The sequence below is a fragment of the Neophocaena asiaeorientalis genome, unplaced genomic scaffold (assembly GCF_003031525.2).
Source record: "Neophocaena asiaeorientalis asiaeorientalis breed wild unplaced genomic scaffold, Neophocaena_asiaeorientalis_V1.1 scaffold46, whole genome shotgun sequence".
NCBI classification, from domain to species: Eukaryota; Metazoa; Chordata; class Mammalia; order Artiodactyla; family Phocoenidae; genus Neophocaena; species Neophocaena asiaeorientalis.
Window position 1 is genome coordinate 3,466,018 of NW_020175393.1, and position 20,442 is coordinate 3,486,459.

The following is a 20,442-nucleotide window of genomic DNA, read 5'->3' on the forward strand; positions in this document are numbered from 1 at the left end:
GTGACCCGGAAGGCGTTGCTGGCCTCCGGGGTATTGGAGGTTCCGGGAGGATGACTAGGGAGCCAGGGAGCGGTGGGATGGGATACGGACTGCGCTCAAGAATCGCTTTTGCGGCTGGAAACCAAGCGAGAGGAATGTGACAACCGCAGCCTCAGGCCTTCAATTCTTGCCTTCCCTGCTCAGGAGGGTGAAGGGGGGCCTTGATTCCCAGTGGCCCGGGTGTGCAGTGGGTAGGTCGGCCGCTCTGCACCTATCTCTGCCCAGAGTCCCGAGGCGCTGGCCACGGTGCTGAAAGCAGTGCTCTCGGAGGAGGGAGGGAGGAGGAGCCGGGCCGCGCGAAGCGGGCGGAGCTCTCTGGTGCTCTCAGCTGGCATTGGGGGCGGGGCAGGGCGGCGCCAGCAGGCCCGAGACCACGGCGGGTTTGAGAGGAGGTAGGAGACAGGAGACACCCCGGCTAGAGCAAGAGGGGACACAGGCACCTGGACAAGCTTCCCCTGAAGAGGCCAAGGTCATCTTCCCTGTCCTATTAGTCCTCTTTTTTCGACCTTGGAGGGAGCCTTACCTTGTGCCCTGACCTCCGCCTTCTCTCCAAACCTGGCTGAGGGGTGACCCACTTCCGGGCCTCCATCCATCCGCAAAGCCACTTCCAGCCCACAAGTCCCCAGCCCAGGACCCAGTGCCCTCACCATGGTGAAGTTGCTGCCTGCCCAGGAGGCAGCCAGGATCTACCATACCAACTATGTGCGGAACTCGAGGGCCATAGGTGTGATGTGGGGCACACTCACCATCTGCTTCTCCGTGCTGGTCATGGCGCTCTTCATCCAGCCCTACTGGATAGGTGACAGCGTCAGCACACCCCAGGCAGGCTACTTTGGCCTTTTCTCCTACTGCGTGGGCAACGTGCTGTCGTCTGAGCTTATCTGCAAGGGTGGCCCGCTGGACTTCTCCTCCATCCCCTCTAGAGCCTTCAAGACTGCCATGTTCTTTGTGGCCTTGGCCATGTTCCTCATCATTGGCTCCATCATCTGCTTCAGCCTGTTCTTTGTCTGCAACACGGCCACTGTCTACAAGATCTGCGCATGGATGCAGCTGGCTGCGGGTGAGCCGGAATAGCAGGAGGGATAGCGGGAGGGCAGGCAGGGACCCACCTTCTGTGGAGTCTCTGAGCCTCCTACTCAGCTGTCCTCCTTTATAGCGCAGCCATACTCAATGCCCTGCAGATGCCTTGGAAGAGTAATTAGAGAGTCTTAGGATGGCTGAGACCAGAAAGGCCTTAGAGATCAAATTGTTCAACCTCCTCTTCCTGTAGATGAGGAACTGAGGTCAAGAGAGGGGAAATGATTTGCCCAGGAGCAAGTCACTTATGGTAGAGTGAAGGTCTTTGTTCCCTAATTATAGGATTCCATACTTGATGCAGCAAGTGTGAGCATTTGAGGCAAGTGGAAGTGATATTTTGTGATGGGGGAGGGGAATAGGGTCTTTTAGAACTATGTGGGGTAGGTGGCTACTGGTGGTGTTCAGAGGCAAGGCCTTTCCTGTCCCCCTTTTCCTGTTCCTGGCCCCAGGCAGGTCACTGGGTCCTTGGGCCAGCTGGTCCTGCTCTCCTCTAGAGCCCAGAAAGGGATGCCTAAGACCTTGTCCTGCAGCCCTTGGTCCCTCCAAGGACCACACACAGACTGTCCATACTAGGGAAACGTCCAGGAGCCTTGTTAGGGACTGAAGGCTAGAGTGAAATCATCTTGACATCATTGGTTAGAATGAGAAGCAGTGTTAACAGGGAGAATGGAATAGGGATCAGAATCCCATACAACCAAACATGTAGACTCAAGACTGTCAGAGTTGGAGGGGACCCTAGAGAGCTATAGCATCCTCCCCCCAACTATAGATGAGGAATCTGGGACTGAGAGAGAAGATAAGACTTAGCCAATGCTACAGCAGATCATCTGGCAACAAAGGCAATAGAATAAAGGCAGTGAGTCCCAAGAACTAGCTGTATTCCAAAGACATTTTTTACTGAGGCACACATTTACATAAGTGTAATGATTTGTAAAGTACTTTCACATGTATCATCTGGAGGAGCCTCATCAGGACACAGTGAGGTGGGTTTTCCTCCTGTTTTACAGAAGAGGCTCTTAGCCGGTAACTTGTCTTTTAGCACACAGGTAGTGAGGGACAGAACCTCCGACTCTGAATCTTGTACTCCGGCTACTTACCTGGTTCCAGAGCTGCCTCCCCAATCCCCCTGCCATCTCTCTCTCTCTGTACTCTGTCTATATGATGAGGGAGAGGCTGGGGCAGGGATGAGGCAAGTCTCAGTGGACAGTGGGGAGGAAGAAGGGAGAATGAAGATTTAGCAGTTCTGTGACAAAGAGGAGTAGAATGGACCCTGGCACGCTTGCCAGCTGGTCCTCCGTATCAGAGCTATGGGATGCTGGAAACACAACCCTCCCTCTCCCATTCTCTCCACTGTCCCACTCCCCCAACCTCCTGCAACAGGTGCCATTTGCTGAACAGGCAGTGCTGGGAGGGCCTGGGGAGGGGAGGGGTCACCAGGCCATTTGAGTCAGACCCTGTCTGGGTCATGCAGCTGAAGACACCGATAGCAGAGGTGGCCAGGTGCCATCCCATGAAACATTTACGCTGGGGGAGAGCAAAGGTGGTGTCGTGTTCCATTCTTCCGTGCTGGGGAAGGGAAGATGAGCCAAAGGGAGGGGCGAAGAGGAGGTGTGCCCCACAGCCAGCAGCTGGGAGATTCCTCCATTTGAAGAGACCTAAACCAGTTGGCTTAACCTTGCCAAGAAGCCTGGGGCCAGGGAAGGGAGCAGCAGAAGGGAAGGAGGACTGAGGAACGGGGCAGGGTGGGGCTGTAACTTGACAAAGGGAAGGAGGACTGATGAATGGGGCAGGGTGGGGCTGTAGCTTAACAAAGCTAATTGAGCTTCTGGATGCCAGGTGTAGGCAGAATGTGGCCCCAGATCCTGAAAACACAGGTGGGGCAATTTGCTTGTCTGAGTTCTATTAAACTCATCTGTAGAAGGTAGCAACAGTACCCCCATCACAGGGTTCTTGCGAGGATGGGATGTTGTAATGCATGGAAAACACCTTGCACGGTGCCTGACACATGGTAGGTGCTCACTAAACAAGAAAAACACAAAACAACTTTATCAGTCAGGATGGATGGGGTGATGCCACAGTAACAGACAACTCCCAAATCTTAGCGGCTTATGACAAAGGTTTATTTCTTGATAATGGTACACGCTCACTGAGAATCAGTGGAGGGCTCTGCTCTCACTGGGCTCTTCCAGAACCCAGGCTGATGGAGCATCAGCTGTCATCTGGCTGTCATCATTGCGAAGGGAAAGGGAGCTCTGGAAAGTCTCCATCAGCAGTTAAATGCTCTGGCCTGGAAAAGCACACGGCATTTCTGCTCACGTTTTATTGGCTGAAGGAATTTTTATGAACTTGCCTAACTTCAAGGGAGAGAGGCGAGGAAGTATAATCCTACTATGTACCTGAAATACTTGTAAACAGGTCTAACGACAGCCACATCCATCGAGGTTGCTTCCATCTGACTTCAATGCCAATAATAATGGCAACAACTAACATTAATTGGCCACTTACCATGTACCAGACACTGCAGTAAGCACTTTCTATACATGATCACGCTTAACCCTCATAACCCTGTTCCGAGTCAGGTATTATTATCCTTATTTTACAGACGAGAGACTGGAAGTCAGAGAGGGTAAGTAAACTTGCCTGAGAATACCCTGCTGGCCTCTATTTAGAACCCTGAGACACCACGATGGGATGGACCCCCACTGTGCCCAGGTAGATGGGTGGGGTGCTCCTAGAGGGCTGTGGCACCCATAGTAACAACCTTTTTCCAAGTCGGAGGCCCTGGGATCTTTTCTGAACCCCTGTAGGGAGGTGCTATAGAAGGAGAAGGGGGCCATGCCAGGTACCAGAGGACTTGTCACACACCACGTGGGGAAGAGCACAGGTTTTACCAAAGAGCTCTGGGAGGGTCCCCCTCCTCCATCCTAAGGATCTTCCTGTTTGTCACTAAGTCTAAAATGTCACCACTAAATACATTCGGCTCTTTGGAGAGATGTCAGTCTAGGAGGCTGGGGGAATTAACTTTGAAGTAAAGAAAGTCAGGAGCCATGATAGCAGGTCTTGGCTCTGCCCTCGCTAAATGACGGGGCAACTCACTCGGTTTCTGAGACCTCAGTCTTTTAATCTGAAGATGGGATATTAATACATGGCCTACTTCACAGAACTGTGGTAAGGGTCGAGAGAAAAATGGTACATGAAGTATTTTGTAATCTATAAGAGAAGTATGTAAATGAGCTCCTCCTAGATAAAAACAAGGACGGTTGATACATTTAGGTGGGGAGGTGGGATCCTTGATCTCTACACTTCGTTGTGCTTTTGTTTGATCTGCTAACCTTCCTTGCAAGAACAAGTGGAGCCCCAGGTTGGTGACTTTGGGTCCTGCGAGGTGCTTCTCCATGGGGCTCCCAGGTAGGGCACAGCTTTGGGACTAAAGAGCCTCCAGGCCTGTGAAAGGAGGGCCAGGGGTGGGAAAGTGGCACAGACAAGGGAAGGAAGGCACCCCCTGCCTGCCTGGTGGTTGTCTTTGGGTTGCCCCAGTCACATCCCAGGAATGTGTACCTGTCTGGGCAGCTAAGTTGGGGTGGAAATTTGGTGGGCGGGTGTGGGAGTAGTGGAGGGAAGGCGGGGAAGATGAAATTTTTGGCTGTCAATGCTAAATCAATGAAAGCACAGTGTGGCATACTAGCTAACACTCAGGAAATGCCAACTATGTGTCAGGCAAGCTTCTGAGCACTTTTCCAATATTAACTCATTGTAACCTCGCTGCAATCCAAACAGGTAGATACTATTATTATTCCCATTTTACAGATGAGGAAACTGAGGCAAGAAAACTTAAGTAGCTTGCTCTGAGTCACACAGCTAGTTAGTAAAGAGCTGGGCTTGAGATCCAGGCAGCCTTCCCTAGTGTTTCCCAGCTTTTCCTGTTGAGAGAATCACCCAGAAGAGTGCTTTTAAAGACAGGGATTCCTGAACCCAACCCTGACCTGGGAATCAGCATTTTAAACACATTCAGGGAAGTGTGGATAACTGCACTGTTCCGTAGTGGGTAATAGTGTGGAGACCTGTTTGCTTGAATGGAAGGTTCATGAAGGAAGCCGCCAGAGATGGGGCTGGAAAACTTCCTGTATTCATTCAATCTAAGATACCTGAGTTGTAGGACACACCATTATTCTATGTGCTGTAAAAAGGAAAAATACTTCTAATCAAATTGTAGCCTAAAGCTTTGTTATTACACTTATTTCAGAGATGTTGGAGTATGAACAAATGTACATCTGAGGAGTGATGAGTTCTCTGGGCTGGGACCAGATTTTGGGAGGACTTTGAAGCCAGGTGCCTCGTCAAGTCCAAAGTGAGGGGTACGGCTGAGGGCCTGGTAGGACCACCTGGTGCTGTGGCAGAACCTCCCAGGGCTGAGGAGCTCTGCTCTCAGCCTCCACCCCTGACCACTGGCCCCCAGGGGCAAGTAGCTTTAGCTCTTGGAGCCTCAGTTTTTTCCCCCGTGTTCTACGAGAAGGATGGCAGGAGCTACCCCTTGTGCCTCTCAAGGCTGTTAATAAGAGAAGAAGGGAGGTGACACGATGACAGCAGTGCAAGGTGGGAGGCAGCAGGCGAGCACACCCAGCTTGACACCGTCTGTACCCCTCCTGCCCCCTCAGCCACAGGCCTGATGATTGGCTGCCTGGTCTACCCAGATGGTTGGGACTCAAGTGAGGTACGGCGCATGTGTGGGGAGCAGACCGGCAAATACACACTGGGCCACTGCACCATCCGCTGGGCCTTCATGCTGGCCATCCTCAGCATTGGAGACGCCCTCATCCTCTCCTTCCTGGCCTTTGTGCTGGGCTACCGCCAGGACAAGCTGCTCCCTGATGACTATAAGGCCGATGGACAAGGTAATTCTCTCTACCCCAGGGAGGTGAGGCTTCCTCTCTGCCAGGTGCCTGAGGTTTGGCCACTGGCCAAGGGTGGGGACACCAAGACCGATCAAACACAGCCCTTGTTGCAGATGCCAAGGGCCAGTGGAGGGTTGCAGGCTGGCAGGCGATAAGGCATTGACAGACCTATGTGGCAGAGGCTGTCTGTGATAGAAGCGTGTCCCCCTGTCCCCCTGCACTCGCAGGGCCTACAGGGGAGAGAGCCCTGGTCCAGCTTGGGGAGCTAGGTGTGGCCTCCCATAGGTGGCACTGAGGCTGGGTCTTGAAATAACAGGGCAGTATGCTAGGTGGAGAGAGGAACAACAGGTGAGCAAAGGGGATGATGAGTTGTTGGGGAAGGAGGAAAGACAAGTTAGGGCAGAGATGTGACAGCTCCTGGACTGCAGATGGTGGGAGCCTAGCCCCCTTGGGTTAGAGTAGCCTGGGGGTTCTCCATATATCCATTTTCTGATCTGAGCCTCATTTCTCCTCATTAGAGGGTAGGAGGCAGGTTTTTCCTCATTGGTAAAAAATCCCTACTTCACAAGATTGTACTCAGGAACAAGATAAGGATGTCTGCTCTTGTCGTTTCTATTGAAGATTGTACTAGAGGTCACAGCCAGGAAAATTAGTTGAGAAAAAGAAATAAAAGACATCTGTTTTGGAGAAGAAGAGAAACTATCTCTATTAGCAGATGACATGATTTTGTATATGGAAAATCCTAAATAAGCCACTAAAAAACTATTAAAGCTAACATACAACTTCAGCAAGGCTGAAGAATGTAAGAACAATATACAAAAATGTATTTGTATACACTAACAATGAACAATCTGAAAATGACATTAAAAATTTTCTTTTGCAATAGCAACAAAAAGAATAAAGTACTTAGGAATAAATTTAACAAAAAAGTAAATGAAATGTACATGAAAATTAAAAAACATTGTTTAAAGAAAAGGCCTAAGTAAATGGAAATATCCATGTTCATGGATCAGAAGACTTAATGTTGCTGACATGTCAATACTCCCCAAACTGATCTACAGATTTAATGCAATTCCTATCAAAATCCCAGCTGGCTTTTTGATTTTAGGATCGGCTTGTCAATTGGAAATGCAAGAGACCCAGAACAGCCAAAACAATCTTGAAGAACAAAGTTGGAGGACATACATGTCCTGATTTCAAAACTTACTAGAGGGGCTTCCCTGGTGGCGCAGTGGTTGACAGTCCGCCTGCCAATGCAGGGGACACGGGTTTGTGCCCCGGTCCGGGAAGATCCCACATGCCGCGGAGTGGCTATGCCCGTGAGCCATGGCCGCTGAGCCTGCGCAAGATACAATAATCAAGATGGTGTGGTACTGACATACAGACAGACATACAGATCAATGGAATAAAATAGAGAGTCCAGAAATAAAACCAAACATCTACGACCAACTGATTTCAGCAAGGGTGCCCAAGACAATTCAATGGGGAAAAGAATACTCTTTTCAATAAATGGTGCTGGGACAACCAGATATCTACATGCAAAAGAATGAAGTTGGGCCACCTACCACACATCATATACAAAAATTAACTCAAAATGGATCAAAGACCTAAATGTAAGATATAAAATTATAAAACTCTTAGATCTTGGATTAGGCAATGGTTTCCTAGATTTGACACCTAATACACAAGTACCAAAGAAAAAAATAAACTAGATTTCATCAAAATTGAAAACTTTTTTTTTTTTTTTCCCCATACACGGTCCTCTCACTGTTGTGGCCTCTCCCATCGCGGAGCACAGGCTCTGGACGCGCAGGCTCAGCGGCCATGGCTCACGGGTCTAGCTGCTCTGTGGCACATGGGATCTTCCCAGACCGGGGCACGAACCCGTGTCCCCTGCATTGGCAGGCGGACTCTCAACCACTGCGCCACCAGGGAAGCCCAAAACTGAAAACTTTGTGCTTCGAAGTACACCATCATGAAAGTGATAAGACAACCCATAGATTGGGAGAAAATATTTGCAAATCATAATCATAATGCTAGTATCCAGAGTATATTAAGAACTCCTACAACTCAACAATAATAAAAAATAAACCAATTTTTTAAATGGGCAAAGGATTTTTTTTTTAAGTACACAGTTTTAATTAATTAATTTATTTGGCTGCACCGGGTCTTTGTTGCAGCACGCGGGATCTTCGTTGCCGTGTGCAGGATTTTAGTTGTGGCATGCGGGCTCTTAGTTGCAGCATGCGGGATCTAGTTCCCTGACCAGGGATCCAACCTGGGCCCCCTGCATTGAGAGCATGGAGTATTAACCACTGGGGAAGTTCCAAATGGGCAAAGGATTTGAATAGACTTTTCTTCAAAGAAGATATACAAATGGCCAAAAAGCACATGAGAAGATACTCAACATCATTAGTCATTATGAAAATGCAAATCAAAACCACAATGAGATATCACTTCACACCCACTAGGATGGCTGTAACAAAAAAGATGAACAATAACGAGTACTGATGAGCATGTGGAGAAATTGGAATCCTCGTACGTTGCTATAGAAAATGTAAAATTGTGCAGTTGCTGTAGAAAACAGAATGGCAGTTCTTCAAATGATTAAACAGAGTTACCACGTGACCCAGCAATTCCACTCCTAGGTATATACACAAGAAAATTGAAAACACATGTTCACACAAAAACTTGTACACATGTTCATAGTAGCATAACAGTCATGCATATGATGACTGAATGGACATAATGTGTATATCCATACAATGAGTTATTATTCAGCCATAAAAAGGAATGAAGTACTGGTAATTGCTATAGTGTGGAAGAAAACATTGAAGCCAGATATAAAAGACCAGATACTGTATGACCCCATTTATATGAAATGTTCAGAACTGGCAAATCCACAGAGACAGGAAGTAAATTTTAGTATTTCCCCGGGGCTGGGAAGAGGGAGGAATTGGGAGTGATTGCTAAAGTTCACAGGGTGTTTTGGGGGTGATGAAAATGTTCTAGAAGCAGATAGTAGTGATGGTTGCACAATGTAGTGGATACACTAAAAACCACTGAGTTGTATACTTTAAATTTTATGTTAGTAAATTATACCTCAAAAAAATAAAAGATTGTGCTGAGGATTAGATAGTGTATATAAAGCACCAACAATACCTGCATATTTTAGGTGATGAATAAATGTTAGTTCTCTCCACCTTCTGTCTTTCCAGTACCTCCACTCTTTATATCATCCATCTGCCCAGCCAATAATAGGACCTGTGCTCCAGGTGCCCACTGACACCTTTAGGTCCAGGGGGTACAGTGAGGGAGGAAGTCTACATTTGGACCTTAAGTCTAGTAAGGAAGACAATCATGCAAGATGGAATCACAAGCTGATAAACATTATGAACAAAAAGTGCAAGCTTTCTTGAGAGTGAATAAGAGGAATTTGAACTAGTTTGGAGAGGGAATAGTGTGCAGGGAATTATCCTGAAAACAAGGCTTGGTTGTAAACACGTACTGTTCTCTTTTTTTTTTTTATCGCAGAGGAAGCCTGAAGCAACAGGAGTGTTGGTGCGTAATTTGATTGGAGAGTGGTCTGTGTTCCTTTGGAAGTGCTGTGGCCTCGCAGGATGACTCAGGAAGCTGGGCTGTAGGGCCTAGGGAGAGAAGGGGTAGGGGGGTGGCTGTGGGGTGGGAGGGGGCAGGAGCTGGCTGGCATCTGAGACCTTCACTGAGGGACAAACAGGAACCCTTTAACTTTACTTGTATCTTGAGAAGTGGTAAAAGCACAGGGAGAGGAGAAATAATTTAAAACAGGCAGGTGGTTTCATAAACTCATCTTTTTGTGGAGCCTGGCAAACAAGAACAGACTGTTTTTAGAAATCATTATTGTCATTTGGACCCTTATTTTCAGAAAGAAGTTTACGTGATTTTAAGAGACATAGTGGAAAACCTAATAAAATAGAAAATAAAAGTCATAGAGAAGAAAACAAATATTACAGAAAGCTAGGCTAACAGAATTAGTGTATTGAGTATTAAATTTAGCTCCCTGCTCCCTGATAGCTGAAGCAAAAAGCAAAACACGAATTTAACCAATTTTAATGTCTGGTTGAAAACGAAACACGTTAATTTCCTTATTGTCATTTCAGTTTCTAAAATGTGACTTAACAAGGACATGAAGGAACACCTTTAAAAAGAAAGAAAGGGTGGAGGAGGAGGGAGGGATGGAGGAAGAGAAGGAATAGCCCACAACAGTATCACCTCCCTGATAGCTGTCATTTATTGAGGACTTACAGCAGGCCAGGCACTTTGTGTGGGTCGCAGGGATTATCTCCTTTTAAACTATTTTATTGATCATTTTTGCTAAGAACCTTCCCATCCTTGACCACATAGACATACTTTCTTGAATAATGATAAATTAGCATCGTCCCTCTCCCCCCCCCCCCCAAGGATCTTGTTAAAATTCAGACTGATTCAGTTGGAGTGGTGCCAAGCACTGCATTTCTAACCAGCTCCCCAGTGATACACTGCTGGGTAGGGGTCACACTTCGAGTAGTAAACAGAGTATAAACGTTTTCTCATGTTTTTGCCATGTTCCTAACTGAAGTTTTTAAAAGCCACAAACTCCACAGCACTGGTGTACCATTTCATTGCTAAACAAGACCTTAGTTAGGCATCTAGCACTGCTATCATAGATAACTTTTTGCTCCTGTTGATAAATTCTGGAGTGGAATTACTGAATCAAAGCTAACTACAGCTGTCTGCTTTTTTCTTTTTCTTGCACTACATTTATTTACATCTTAAAAGACACTTTTGAGTTTTTACTTGACTAGACACTGATACTATCTTATATACTAGTGAGGAAGTTTGCATGTCTGGAGTAGAACTGAATCAAAATGTGAGCATACGTGGGGAAGTTTTGTGTTTTTATTGGCTTAAAAAATGTCAAATTCTATAATCTTGCAATCTTTTTTTTTTTTTTTTTTTTTTTTTTAATACCACAGGTCATCTGTTTCCCTGACAGTGGAAAATTACGGAATCAAATTCTTCAGAAACAGAAACTTGTTCCTTCCATGCTTCCCTGTATCTGCTGCTCTAGGCCTGAAATCCTGAAGCCTTTCATTATAGGATGCCAATCTCCTGAGACAAGACCTCTTACTGTATCGGGAAAACTCCAGCGAGGAAGAACTGCAGTGACCACATCCAAGATGTTCAGAAACATGTGTTTAACTCTCCTGACTGGGTACCCACTTTCTCTTCCTATCCTTTCACACCAGCAAATTGCTTTACCCTCTTGAGGCCTCTCCGTAAAATGAGAGCAGGATGAGTCTATGTCTAGGGGCCTCCCAGGTGAGTCCCTAACAGTCTAATTCACTGAGGATACTTGTTTGAAAGCACCCAGAAACTGACACCCAGCTCTAAGAGGGCGATGAAGAAGAGGTGGCTGTAAGCATGCTGGATCATTTCAGGTTGAGGTCTAGGGGGTCCTTTGCTTTTTTCTTTTCAGGTTTGTTTTCTTATTGATGCTCAGAGATGGGTAAGGAATGGAGAGGTCACCGGAACCTGAATCCATCAGGATTGGGTGACTTTAGGATCTAAAAACTTTTGAGACTAAATTCTTTTTTCCCTTTGGAACCAAAAATCACACTTTTTCAGTGTCCACACCGACCCAGTCAGAATGGGTTACCAGTTTTGGAAAGTTGTTACTTGTGGCCAAGTAATTTGTTAGAGTAATAGATGAACTCTCCTGTAAAAAAAGCCAACTTTGGACTTGGTACATTACATGGTGAGTCTTTTACCAGTCTCTAGAGGGGAACTCAATTTAGGTAATACTTCACTGTAGCAAATGCCAAGACAAAGACTAGATTCTTTAGGCTGTTCCCTGCCCGGAGGATGGTATGTATTGCAATAGAAACAGGGTTTTGTTGATTATCTGCAGTGAATGATCCAGGAAGAACAGTGCTTTTTTCTGGTCTTTTGCCTGTTTCCTCAGTAAACAGAAAACGTGGGTGCTGTTTTCTCACAGGTAGAGTGGGTAAATGTCGAACAAAACCGTAACGGACGTTGCTTGATCAACCAGCAGTGACACTTAAAACAGGCTTCTTATTCTGGGCTGCAGGGATTATTCAGAGTGCACTGGTTTAAAAGATGCCTTTTAACCAGTGCACTCTGACAACCTGCCCAGTCAGTGCAGTGTTTCTTCTCTAGTTCAGATAGGCTAGGTATGAGTATCCCAGCATTGTCCCAGTTGTTGATGATGGGGACTATTAGAATGGGATTTAAGTATGATCACTTTCATGTTTTCTTGTGCTGATAAAATTATTTCATTGTCAGGCATCTACTTTATGCAAGCTTTTATTTTTATTTTTGGTTGTGCGGCTTGTGGGATCTTAGTTCCATGACCAGGGATCAAACCTGGGCCGACGGCAGTAAAAGAGGTCTTAACCACTGGACCGCCAGGGAATTCCCTATGCAAGCTTGATGAATGGATGAGTGACAGAATTTGGCCAATTCTGTAGCTTTGTGACTTTTTTTTTTTTTTTGGTGTGACTTTTCTAGATAGATTTGTTCAGTTATTTCTCATAATTTTACTTTTTATAAAAGGCAAAAGAAAAATTTCTAAAAGCCTCCCTAACTTCAAAATATTTCTCACTGAAATGGCAACCCTGGTGGTCCACAGAAGTTTCTGGGGGGCTTAAGGTGCATCTGCCAATAGCCTACACCTTGCTCTCAAGAGCAGTGAGTTTCACCAAAGCAGGAGTGTATGTTTACTAATGACCTGTGCTGGGGACAATCTTAAATCTGTTTGAGTCACATGACTCAGCGTTTCACCTTTTGCTTTATCTTCAAGGAAACTCAGAATTCAACCTCTCCAATAAAGTAATGATTTTGGCTGAAACTTATTAACTGCTTATCAGCCCTTTTCAATTGGCTTTACCTTTAAATTCTTAAAGATGCCTCAAATATCTTTGAAAGTATACAGAAAAATTAATAAAACCAGCACTCCTCTAAACCAAGTTGAGTTACTCTACTCCTTCCTCTGCCTTGTGCTGGAGCACAGGAATGGTTGTGATGCCCAAGATTTACCAGTGACTAGCACTGAGCAGGTCAAGAGAGGTAAGAAGGCCTTATCATTTACATCTGAAATGTGAACCAGAAGGGTGTCTTTCCTAAATGCTTTCATTATCTTGCATCTCTGTATTAGTTACCTGTTGCTGCATAACAAATTACCCCTCGACTCAGTGGCTTAAAACATTTCAGTTTCTGTGGGTTAGGAATCAGCAAGGCTTAGCTAGGTGTCTCTGCCTCAAGGCTTCTCACAGGGCTGCAATTAAGGTGTTGGGTCTGCTTCCAAGCTCAGTGGTTGTCTGCAGGACTCAACTTCTCACAGGTTGTTGGGCCGAAGGCCTGAGTTCCTGGCTGGCTGAGGGCCTCTCCAAAGGGCTATTCACCTGGCAACTTGCTTCCCCAGAGCAAGTCTTCCAAGACAGAGCAAGAGCAGGTGCACAGACACAAGCACCCTTTGTAACCAAATCTAAGTGACATCCTGCTACTTTTGCCTTAATCTGATTGTTAGAACAATCACAAAGTCCAGCCCATGTTAAAGGTGAGGGAATTGCACAAGTGTGTGAATACCAGGAGGTGAGAATCATTGGAGTATTTTAAAAAGTTGTTTCTCATAGTTATTTGTAATTAATTTTCTGCTGAAATGGGCATTTACTAGAATGCTTTACTGGAACAAAGATTAGATTCTAGTAACCGTACATGCTGATGGATACATGTTTGTTTTGTAACAAATTGCTGAAGATGAAGGGCCCTAACCCTCAAACTCATCCCACTTTTGCTACCTAACCTCAAGTATTTATAGTAGGGTCCACTAATTTCCAACACTGACCATACTTTCCTCTATATTTAGTAAATCCAAATCAGCCAATGAAATGTCTTAAGGGCACAACTTCTACGAACATAGCTCAAATTGCAGGCAGCTGATACACTGATAACACAATCCAGTTCTGCCAAATGGGAGGGCAAGGCTTGTTATTGTATTATAATGGGCAACAACTAGATATGAATTAAGGACAAAAGAGAAGATTATGATAAAAAATTGAACCTGGGAGGATATAAAATCAGATTGATCATCTATGTATTGAAAACCCTCATCCCTTTACAAGGAATGGTACAGTCAGTAACAGAGTAGGTACTAATGTAAACTTGCTTACTTAGTTAAAACTTCTAAACACAAAATGATCTCAAATATTGTTTTTTTTTAAAATGAGATATTTCTGTTATCATAAGGACTTGGTGTGGATAAATATTTGCACAAGGACTTAAAAGACAAATGCTTATCACTTGTTTTAAAATTCCACCTTTTAAAAACAAGACTAAAGTGACATAAAAACAAACTTCCTCCTCAGTAGGTCTCAAGATTCATATATTATCTTTATATAAGTTTAGATATTATCTTTTCATATTGCTTTGAAGACTGAGAAAGAGCTGTAAATTATCAATGCTTTGCTAACTCCAACGGCACCAAATTGGTGGGCAAAACACAAAGGACTGTTGAAACTTCTCTGGTGTCCTAAGACCTTATTTACAGAGTAAATATAAGTTCAGATTCTATTATAAATAAATCATCAATTTTTTGTGATACTCTAAGAGCAAATCACTTTCCTTATAAGGCCAAACTGGAAGACTCTACAGGCGTCAAAAATAAAAGAATGAGCAGTAGTGAAGTCGATTTGTAACCTGGGCAGGCTCTGGAGCAGCTAAATGGTCTCCCTGTGGACACTCAGGGCTGTAACTCCACCTCAGTTTGACAGTTCTTTTGAGATAGCTACAAGCTCCCTTAGAACTTAAGTTTTCCAAAACCCTCAGCGTTCAAGGTCCATACATTTAACACAAAGCTTAGAGGAACTGCCTAAGTTCATCAGTCTGATGAACATACTGGTTTGATGAATTCCAATTTCATTTTTTTTGGTTGTTTTTTTGAACAGGTTACATTCTAGTCAACACTACAGTATGAACACACTACATATGTCTTAAGCATGGCTCAATTAAAACAAACAGAAAAAAACCAGTTTATGTAGTTCAGGGCTGGAGGACTTTTTATGAATAACATTAAATATACCATAACTAGGAACGTCCCTGGTGGCACAGTGGTTGAGAGTTTGCCTGCCAATGCAGGGGACACGGGTTTGATCCCTGGTCCGGGAAGATCCCACATGCCACGGAGCAACTGAGCCTGTGCTCTAGAGCCTGCAAGCCACAACTACTGAGCCCGTGCACCACAACTACTGAAGCCCATGCGCCCTAGAGCCCACGCACAACTACTTAAGCCCACATGCTCTAGGGCCCACGTGCCACAACTACTGAGCCTGCGCACCTACAGCTCGTGCTCCGCAACGAGAAGCCACCGCAACGAGAAGCCTGCACACAGCAACTAGAGAAATGCCTGTGTGCAGCAACAAAGACCCAACACAGCCCAGAAATACCACAAATAAAAATGAAAGGCAAATTAAAAACTGGAAAATGTGATGGAAAAATGACAAAGATGTTACCAAATCATCAAATAGGGAAGCATGCCAAAAGAAAGCTGGGTAATTGTAGGCTAATAACCCAAAACTACAAATGGCCAATAAAACCCATGAAACAAGCTTTTGACTTCACTAGTCATCTAATATGCAAATTAAAACAAGAGATTCCCCTTTTGGGGCAATCAAACTGGCTATTAGGAATAAAATGAGTGAGATTACAATAGGCCCATTCAAACACTGTTGGTCATAGCAAAACAGTCCAACTGTTCCCCACGTAAGTTAGGGAACATTTATTAAAAGCCTTAAAAACGTGCTTACTCTCTGCCCCAGACATTCCATTTCTAAGAATTTATACTGAGGGGTGAATGAGACAAGTATATGAAAACTTGTGTATAATAGTGGTCATCAGTCCAGTGCCTTTGAGTTCACAAAACTTTTGACATTTTGCACTTTGTGATCTGTGGGGGAAAAAACCCCACAAATACTGCAAAAATGGTATCAAATGTAGGGAATAACAATTTTCTTAGCATTTTCCAAAATGTACTTTGTTAAATCCCACCCCACACCCAATTTAAAGATAGAAGCAAAGCTACAAACCCCCCAAAATGGCATGTGTTTAAGTTACACAGTTTCATGGCATATTTAAATTCAAAAAGCAACTCAACCAATCCTTTCCTCCATTCTGAAGCTAGGTCAGATCAACTTGGGCAACAAATAAACAGAAATCTCCTGGAAACATGTAGGTTATTAAATAATTTGTTTATTGTACTGCATTTACAAAGAAAACAGACAATGCAACCAGTAGAAAGAATAAAAATGTGTTTGGGGTTTTATTTTTTACTGACAGCAAATAGAAATCCTTTAGTGAGATCCTGGCAATTTGACATTATGATTGAGTTCAGGAAAGGTAGATGGGGTGCTTGGAAGATCAAATTCTACAGCTGCCTCTTTCTACGGCTTTTAATTCATCTGGCTCCTTAAGTGATAGAGGAAAAGCCCTTGTTTGGTGGGAAAACATTTCCAAAAAGTTACAGGTTCTCTTATTAAAATTTCTCTTCATGTCAGTTGTTAAAACAGGGCCTTCTATTTGGATGTGTTTGGTTAGTTCACCTTAATGTCATCACCAGAATCCCTGTAATTCCACAATTGTGATTTTACAGCATAGAAAAGAATTCAGTTCTAGTCTGGTATTGCTTTAGATGTATATATCGCTGAAAACCCAAAGTGGATTAGAATTGCTGAAGGATTTTCCCTGCCGTTGTTTGATACAATCTATTTTCTTTATTCTTGATAGGTGCATAGAACAGCCTCACTTCAAATTCTTTCTATAGGAACATGTCTGATTTCAGAACTATCCATCAAGGATCGATGAATGGCTGGCCAGTTATTCAGGGTAATATGTTTACGAGTTAAACGGATTGCATAATTGCACCATTTTTTCCTTTGCCTTTGTTGGTAGATAAATGACAGAATCTAGATTCCAATCTCCTGTAAAGGAAGTTGGCTACCTAACAGTCTCATCGGTGCTTTGCTAGTAGAGCCTTAAGTTGCACCTCCTTGGCTTTCTGTAAATCAGAGTCCTGTAGCCGCTTCTGGAGAATGCTGTAATCCCCAAGGCCCACTTGGTCCGTGCAGAACAAGCAGCTGTGACCCCAATCCTGTCCCTCTTTTGCTTTTCAATATGACCCGAGGAATATATGTAATGTCTAGGGCAAGTCTAGGAGAGGCCCATCCTAAAATAATATTCACAATGCCTTTTCTCATTTAAAAAAAAAAAAAAAAAAGCCTCAAGTACATTTCAATCATCTCAAAATTTAAAACTTACATTATACAAAGATATAGCAGCAGAGAATGGCTAACCTTAAACCAAACAAAAAGAGAAAAAAAAACCCTACAACCCTCAAAATAAACAATAAAAAAAAGTGCCATCCCACCCCCCTCCCCTTGGTTCTTGGATCCTGGGATTTCATTTAAGACCTGAATGAAGCCTCTGAGAAAATGAGAAAGGCAAAGCCGTAGGGGGAAACTGCGTTAAGGCTGAATTCTGGACAAGGTAAATAAAAAGCTGTAAATAAAAGTTGGGGACTGTTTGTAAAAGAACCGAGAACTCTAGGACAGTTTCTTCTCAGATGGGAAATCTCTGAAATCCAGTTTTCCTTTCTAGAGTCATCCTGAATTCTTTAGTTATGGGGCAATAAACTCAAGTGCAATGAGTAAAGTGCCAGCCAGGGATTAAAAAACAAAAACAAAAAACAAAACAAAGAGCCAATCAAAGTAACTCTGCTGGTAGGGTACAGAAGAGACATAGGAAAGGACAGTTTGCAGAATATATGTGGTTCTGAAGAAACTACTAGTCAGTGGTTCCATTTTTGTTTCCATCAAAAATCAGACTGAAGATTCGAGGATCTTAGAGTTATTAAAGGATGAAAGGAATTTGACAGTGCTTTGAACAGTGATAAAATGGTACCCAAATATGGTGTTTATACAGCTCATTTAAAAAGATAGCAGTTTAAAAGTCGCAGAAAAAAATGTGAACATAGAAAACAACAGAAACAATCCAGGAAGATGATGCAGCCTGGATACAGCAAGTTTAATATCTCTGCTGTACACAGAAGTAATACCTTTCCCCTTCTCATCCTTATGCTGGCAATAGGATATGCACTAGAAAATTTGACTCTTAGAGTCAGTGAATAAAAGGATGAGCTCATACATCTTCATAGCTCTTTTTAAAAGGATGCTTATAATTTAAAGGATGTCCTAATGGAAAGACAAGGGTACAAGGGTGAGAGGCTGTTTCACATTTTAGTCCATTAGTCTTTGGCAGAGACCAATCAAGGCCAAATTCACCTAGGATGCCCAATGGCTGTGGGGGGATTTCCACAGGGTCAAATAAGCAAACCCAAATGAACATGTTGGATTCAACAAAAACCAAAAAACACCCTAGAAACCCTTGAAGGAAGAGCTTCACCCTGAAAAGGGAAGAGGGAAATGCTTGGAGGGGAGGGGCAGAGGGCCAGCGTGTGATCTCTGCTGCGGTGCTGGGCTGGGGCTTAGGAGTTGAGCCAAGGGTGCCGGAGACAATCAGCGGCAGTGGCCCTCTTCTCGGGGATCAACTCCAACATGGGCAGTAAGAAATCTGTGAAACCAGCTGCCTCTTCCTGAGACCACTCATACTTCTCCACCAGAACCTCAAAAAGGCCCCAGGGTTTCAGCTTCGTGATGTGTTTCAGGTCACCTAAGGTAAAGAGAGTACAAAAGAAACTGACCAACACTGACAAGTGACAAGATCCTTTTGTGGAAATGCAGGAACTAATCCAGATAGTCTATGAAGAATCAAATTTTGCCATCAGAATCTAATCCTTCTCCATTCACAAAGCACATCTCTTCTCTAATGCATTCCTTGGAAAGAAGTGTCTCCATTTTTCACGAGGGCCTAAAAATTTAAAATAATTTTTTTCTCCACCATTCCAGGATTTTTTGTCCCAATCAAATTGGGCAGGCCTATCAGGAACTAGGTATTCACTAAAATGAATATTAAATGCCTATATACTCAGCATGGTCTCATACGGTGTTCAGAGGCAATTTATCACCACATACCAAGAATAATTTGCTTGTACTCTTTTTTTGGCTCAATAGTTTAGCAAATGTTGCTTCGAAATAAGGCAGTAATTAAAAAACAAAGAGCTAAAACTATGTCAAATGTATAAAAGTAACAAAACTAAAAGAACAAATAAACTTTCAGATACAGCTGCATCACACTCTGTACTATTCTGGAACATTACTTTTTGCCTCCTTGAAACAATGTTTTTTTAAAAAGACGGTCAATGATTAGTGACTTGTTAAGGTAAATGCTGCTTTCAATTTTTTTTCTTACATGACACGTATTTGAAGTCTCTACTGTGGGCAGTGAGTGCCTAATTACCTACTTGGTACATGCCATTAATTTGACTTTGCACACAAGGAAGAAACTATGAAGCACTTCACCATTTTCCTGCCTCTAAGAGAAACATTAAGAAATGTTTCTGAGGATGCCTGCTGTCAAGTGTTGAGAAAGATGGTTTTTCTCAGCACTAGTGTAGAGGTTGTGAGGAAAAAGGGAACCATGGAAAAAAGTCCAGACAGTTTTCTAGTCCCTTCTAGGTCAGGGTTTCATACTTAAGCTTTTAAATATATTTAGAATGCATAAGAAATTCGTATTTAAATACACCAACATATATTATCTAGGCAAAAATTTGAGGTGAGAGTTTTATCTTGTGTTTTCTTCACTAATAAGTGATAACATAACTTACGCAATTCAAAGTATAAAGTTAATTCATATGACTGATGTGTTGAAGTGACTGTGTTAGGTATCACGGACTACAAGGTGAGATGTAGTCCTGCCCTTAAAAAGCTGAAACGACTTGCCCTTTGATAGAACTGCCTCAGCAAAATCTGCCCATTTTTCAGAAGTCCTGTAGTAGGAGTAATCAACCATGTGCCAGCTACTAGACACATAGTAACGAATTTAATATGAAGTAATCTCCATTTATAAAGCAGCAAACTGAGGTTCTGTCAAAGGCCACATAAGTAGTGGAGCAGCTGGGCAGTCTAGCTCCAGGGTCTACTAAGTCACAGCTCAGCATTCGAGGTAGGACCATCCTTCTGTATGTGTTGGGAACACGTACCCAAGCTGTACTTACCTCTTCATTGTTAAACACTTTTGTCCCCTTAATGTCTGGGAACAAACACATTTATTTTACCTTTTTTGGTGAAAAATTCCTTGGAATATTTTCCTGCCACAATGAGCTTGCGCGGCACCTTCCCCAGAAGTTCTATGATCAATGCAATGTGATCTGTATGTTTCAAACATTTCAAGAGGGGGAAAAAAGATATACATAACAGGGGTAACAAATGCAGTTCTAGATATCGGC

The 20,442-nt window shown here is 43.7% G+C and overlaps 2 protein-coding genes across 2 annotated transcripts in view; one reads left to right on the forward strand and one right to left on the reverse strand.

Annotated features, from left to right (window-relative positions):
• The first annotated feature begins 687 nt into the window (after positions 1-687).
• LHFPL5 (LHFPL tetraspan subfamily member 5) lies at positions 688-14,142 on the forward strand. Its single transcript, XM_024766330.1, has 4 exons — positions 688-1,099; positions 5,772-6,008; positions 9,543-9,565; positions 14,130-14,142. The coding sequence occupies exons 1-3, from the start codon at positions 688-690 to the stop codon at positions 9,551-9,553; spliced, it is 660 nt and encodes a 219-aa protein (XP_024622098.1). The 3' UTR covers positions 9,554-9,565; positions 14,130-14,142.
• Positions 14,143-18,101: 3,959 nt separating this feature from the next.
• The window catches only part of SRPK1 (SRSF protein kinase 1), a 36,513-nt gene continuing 34,172 nt past the window's right edge, over positions 18,102-20,442 (reverse strand). Inside the window, exons 13-14 of the mRNA XM_024766030.1 lie at positions 20,272-20,364; positions 18,102-18,767 (exon numbers count right to left, since the gene is read on the reverse strand). Of these exons, the coding sequence (XP_024621798.1) occupies positions 18,583-18,767; positions 20,272-20,364 (278 nt within the window). The 3' untranslated portion in view covers positions 18,102-18,582. The remainder of the gene's footprint in view (positions 18,768-20,271; positions 20,365-20,442) is intronic.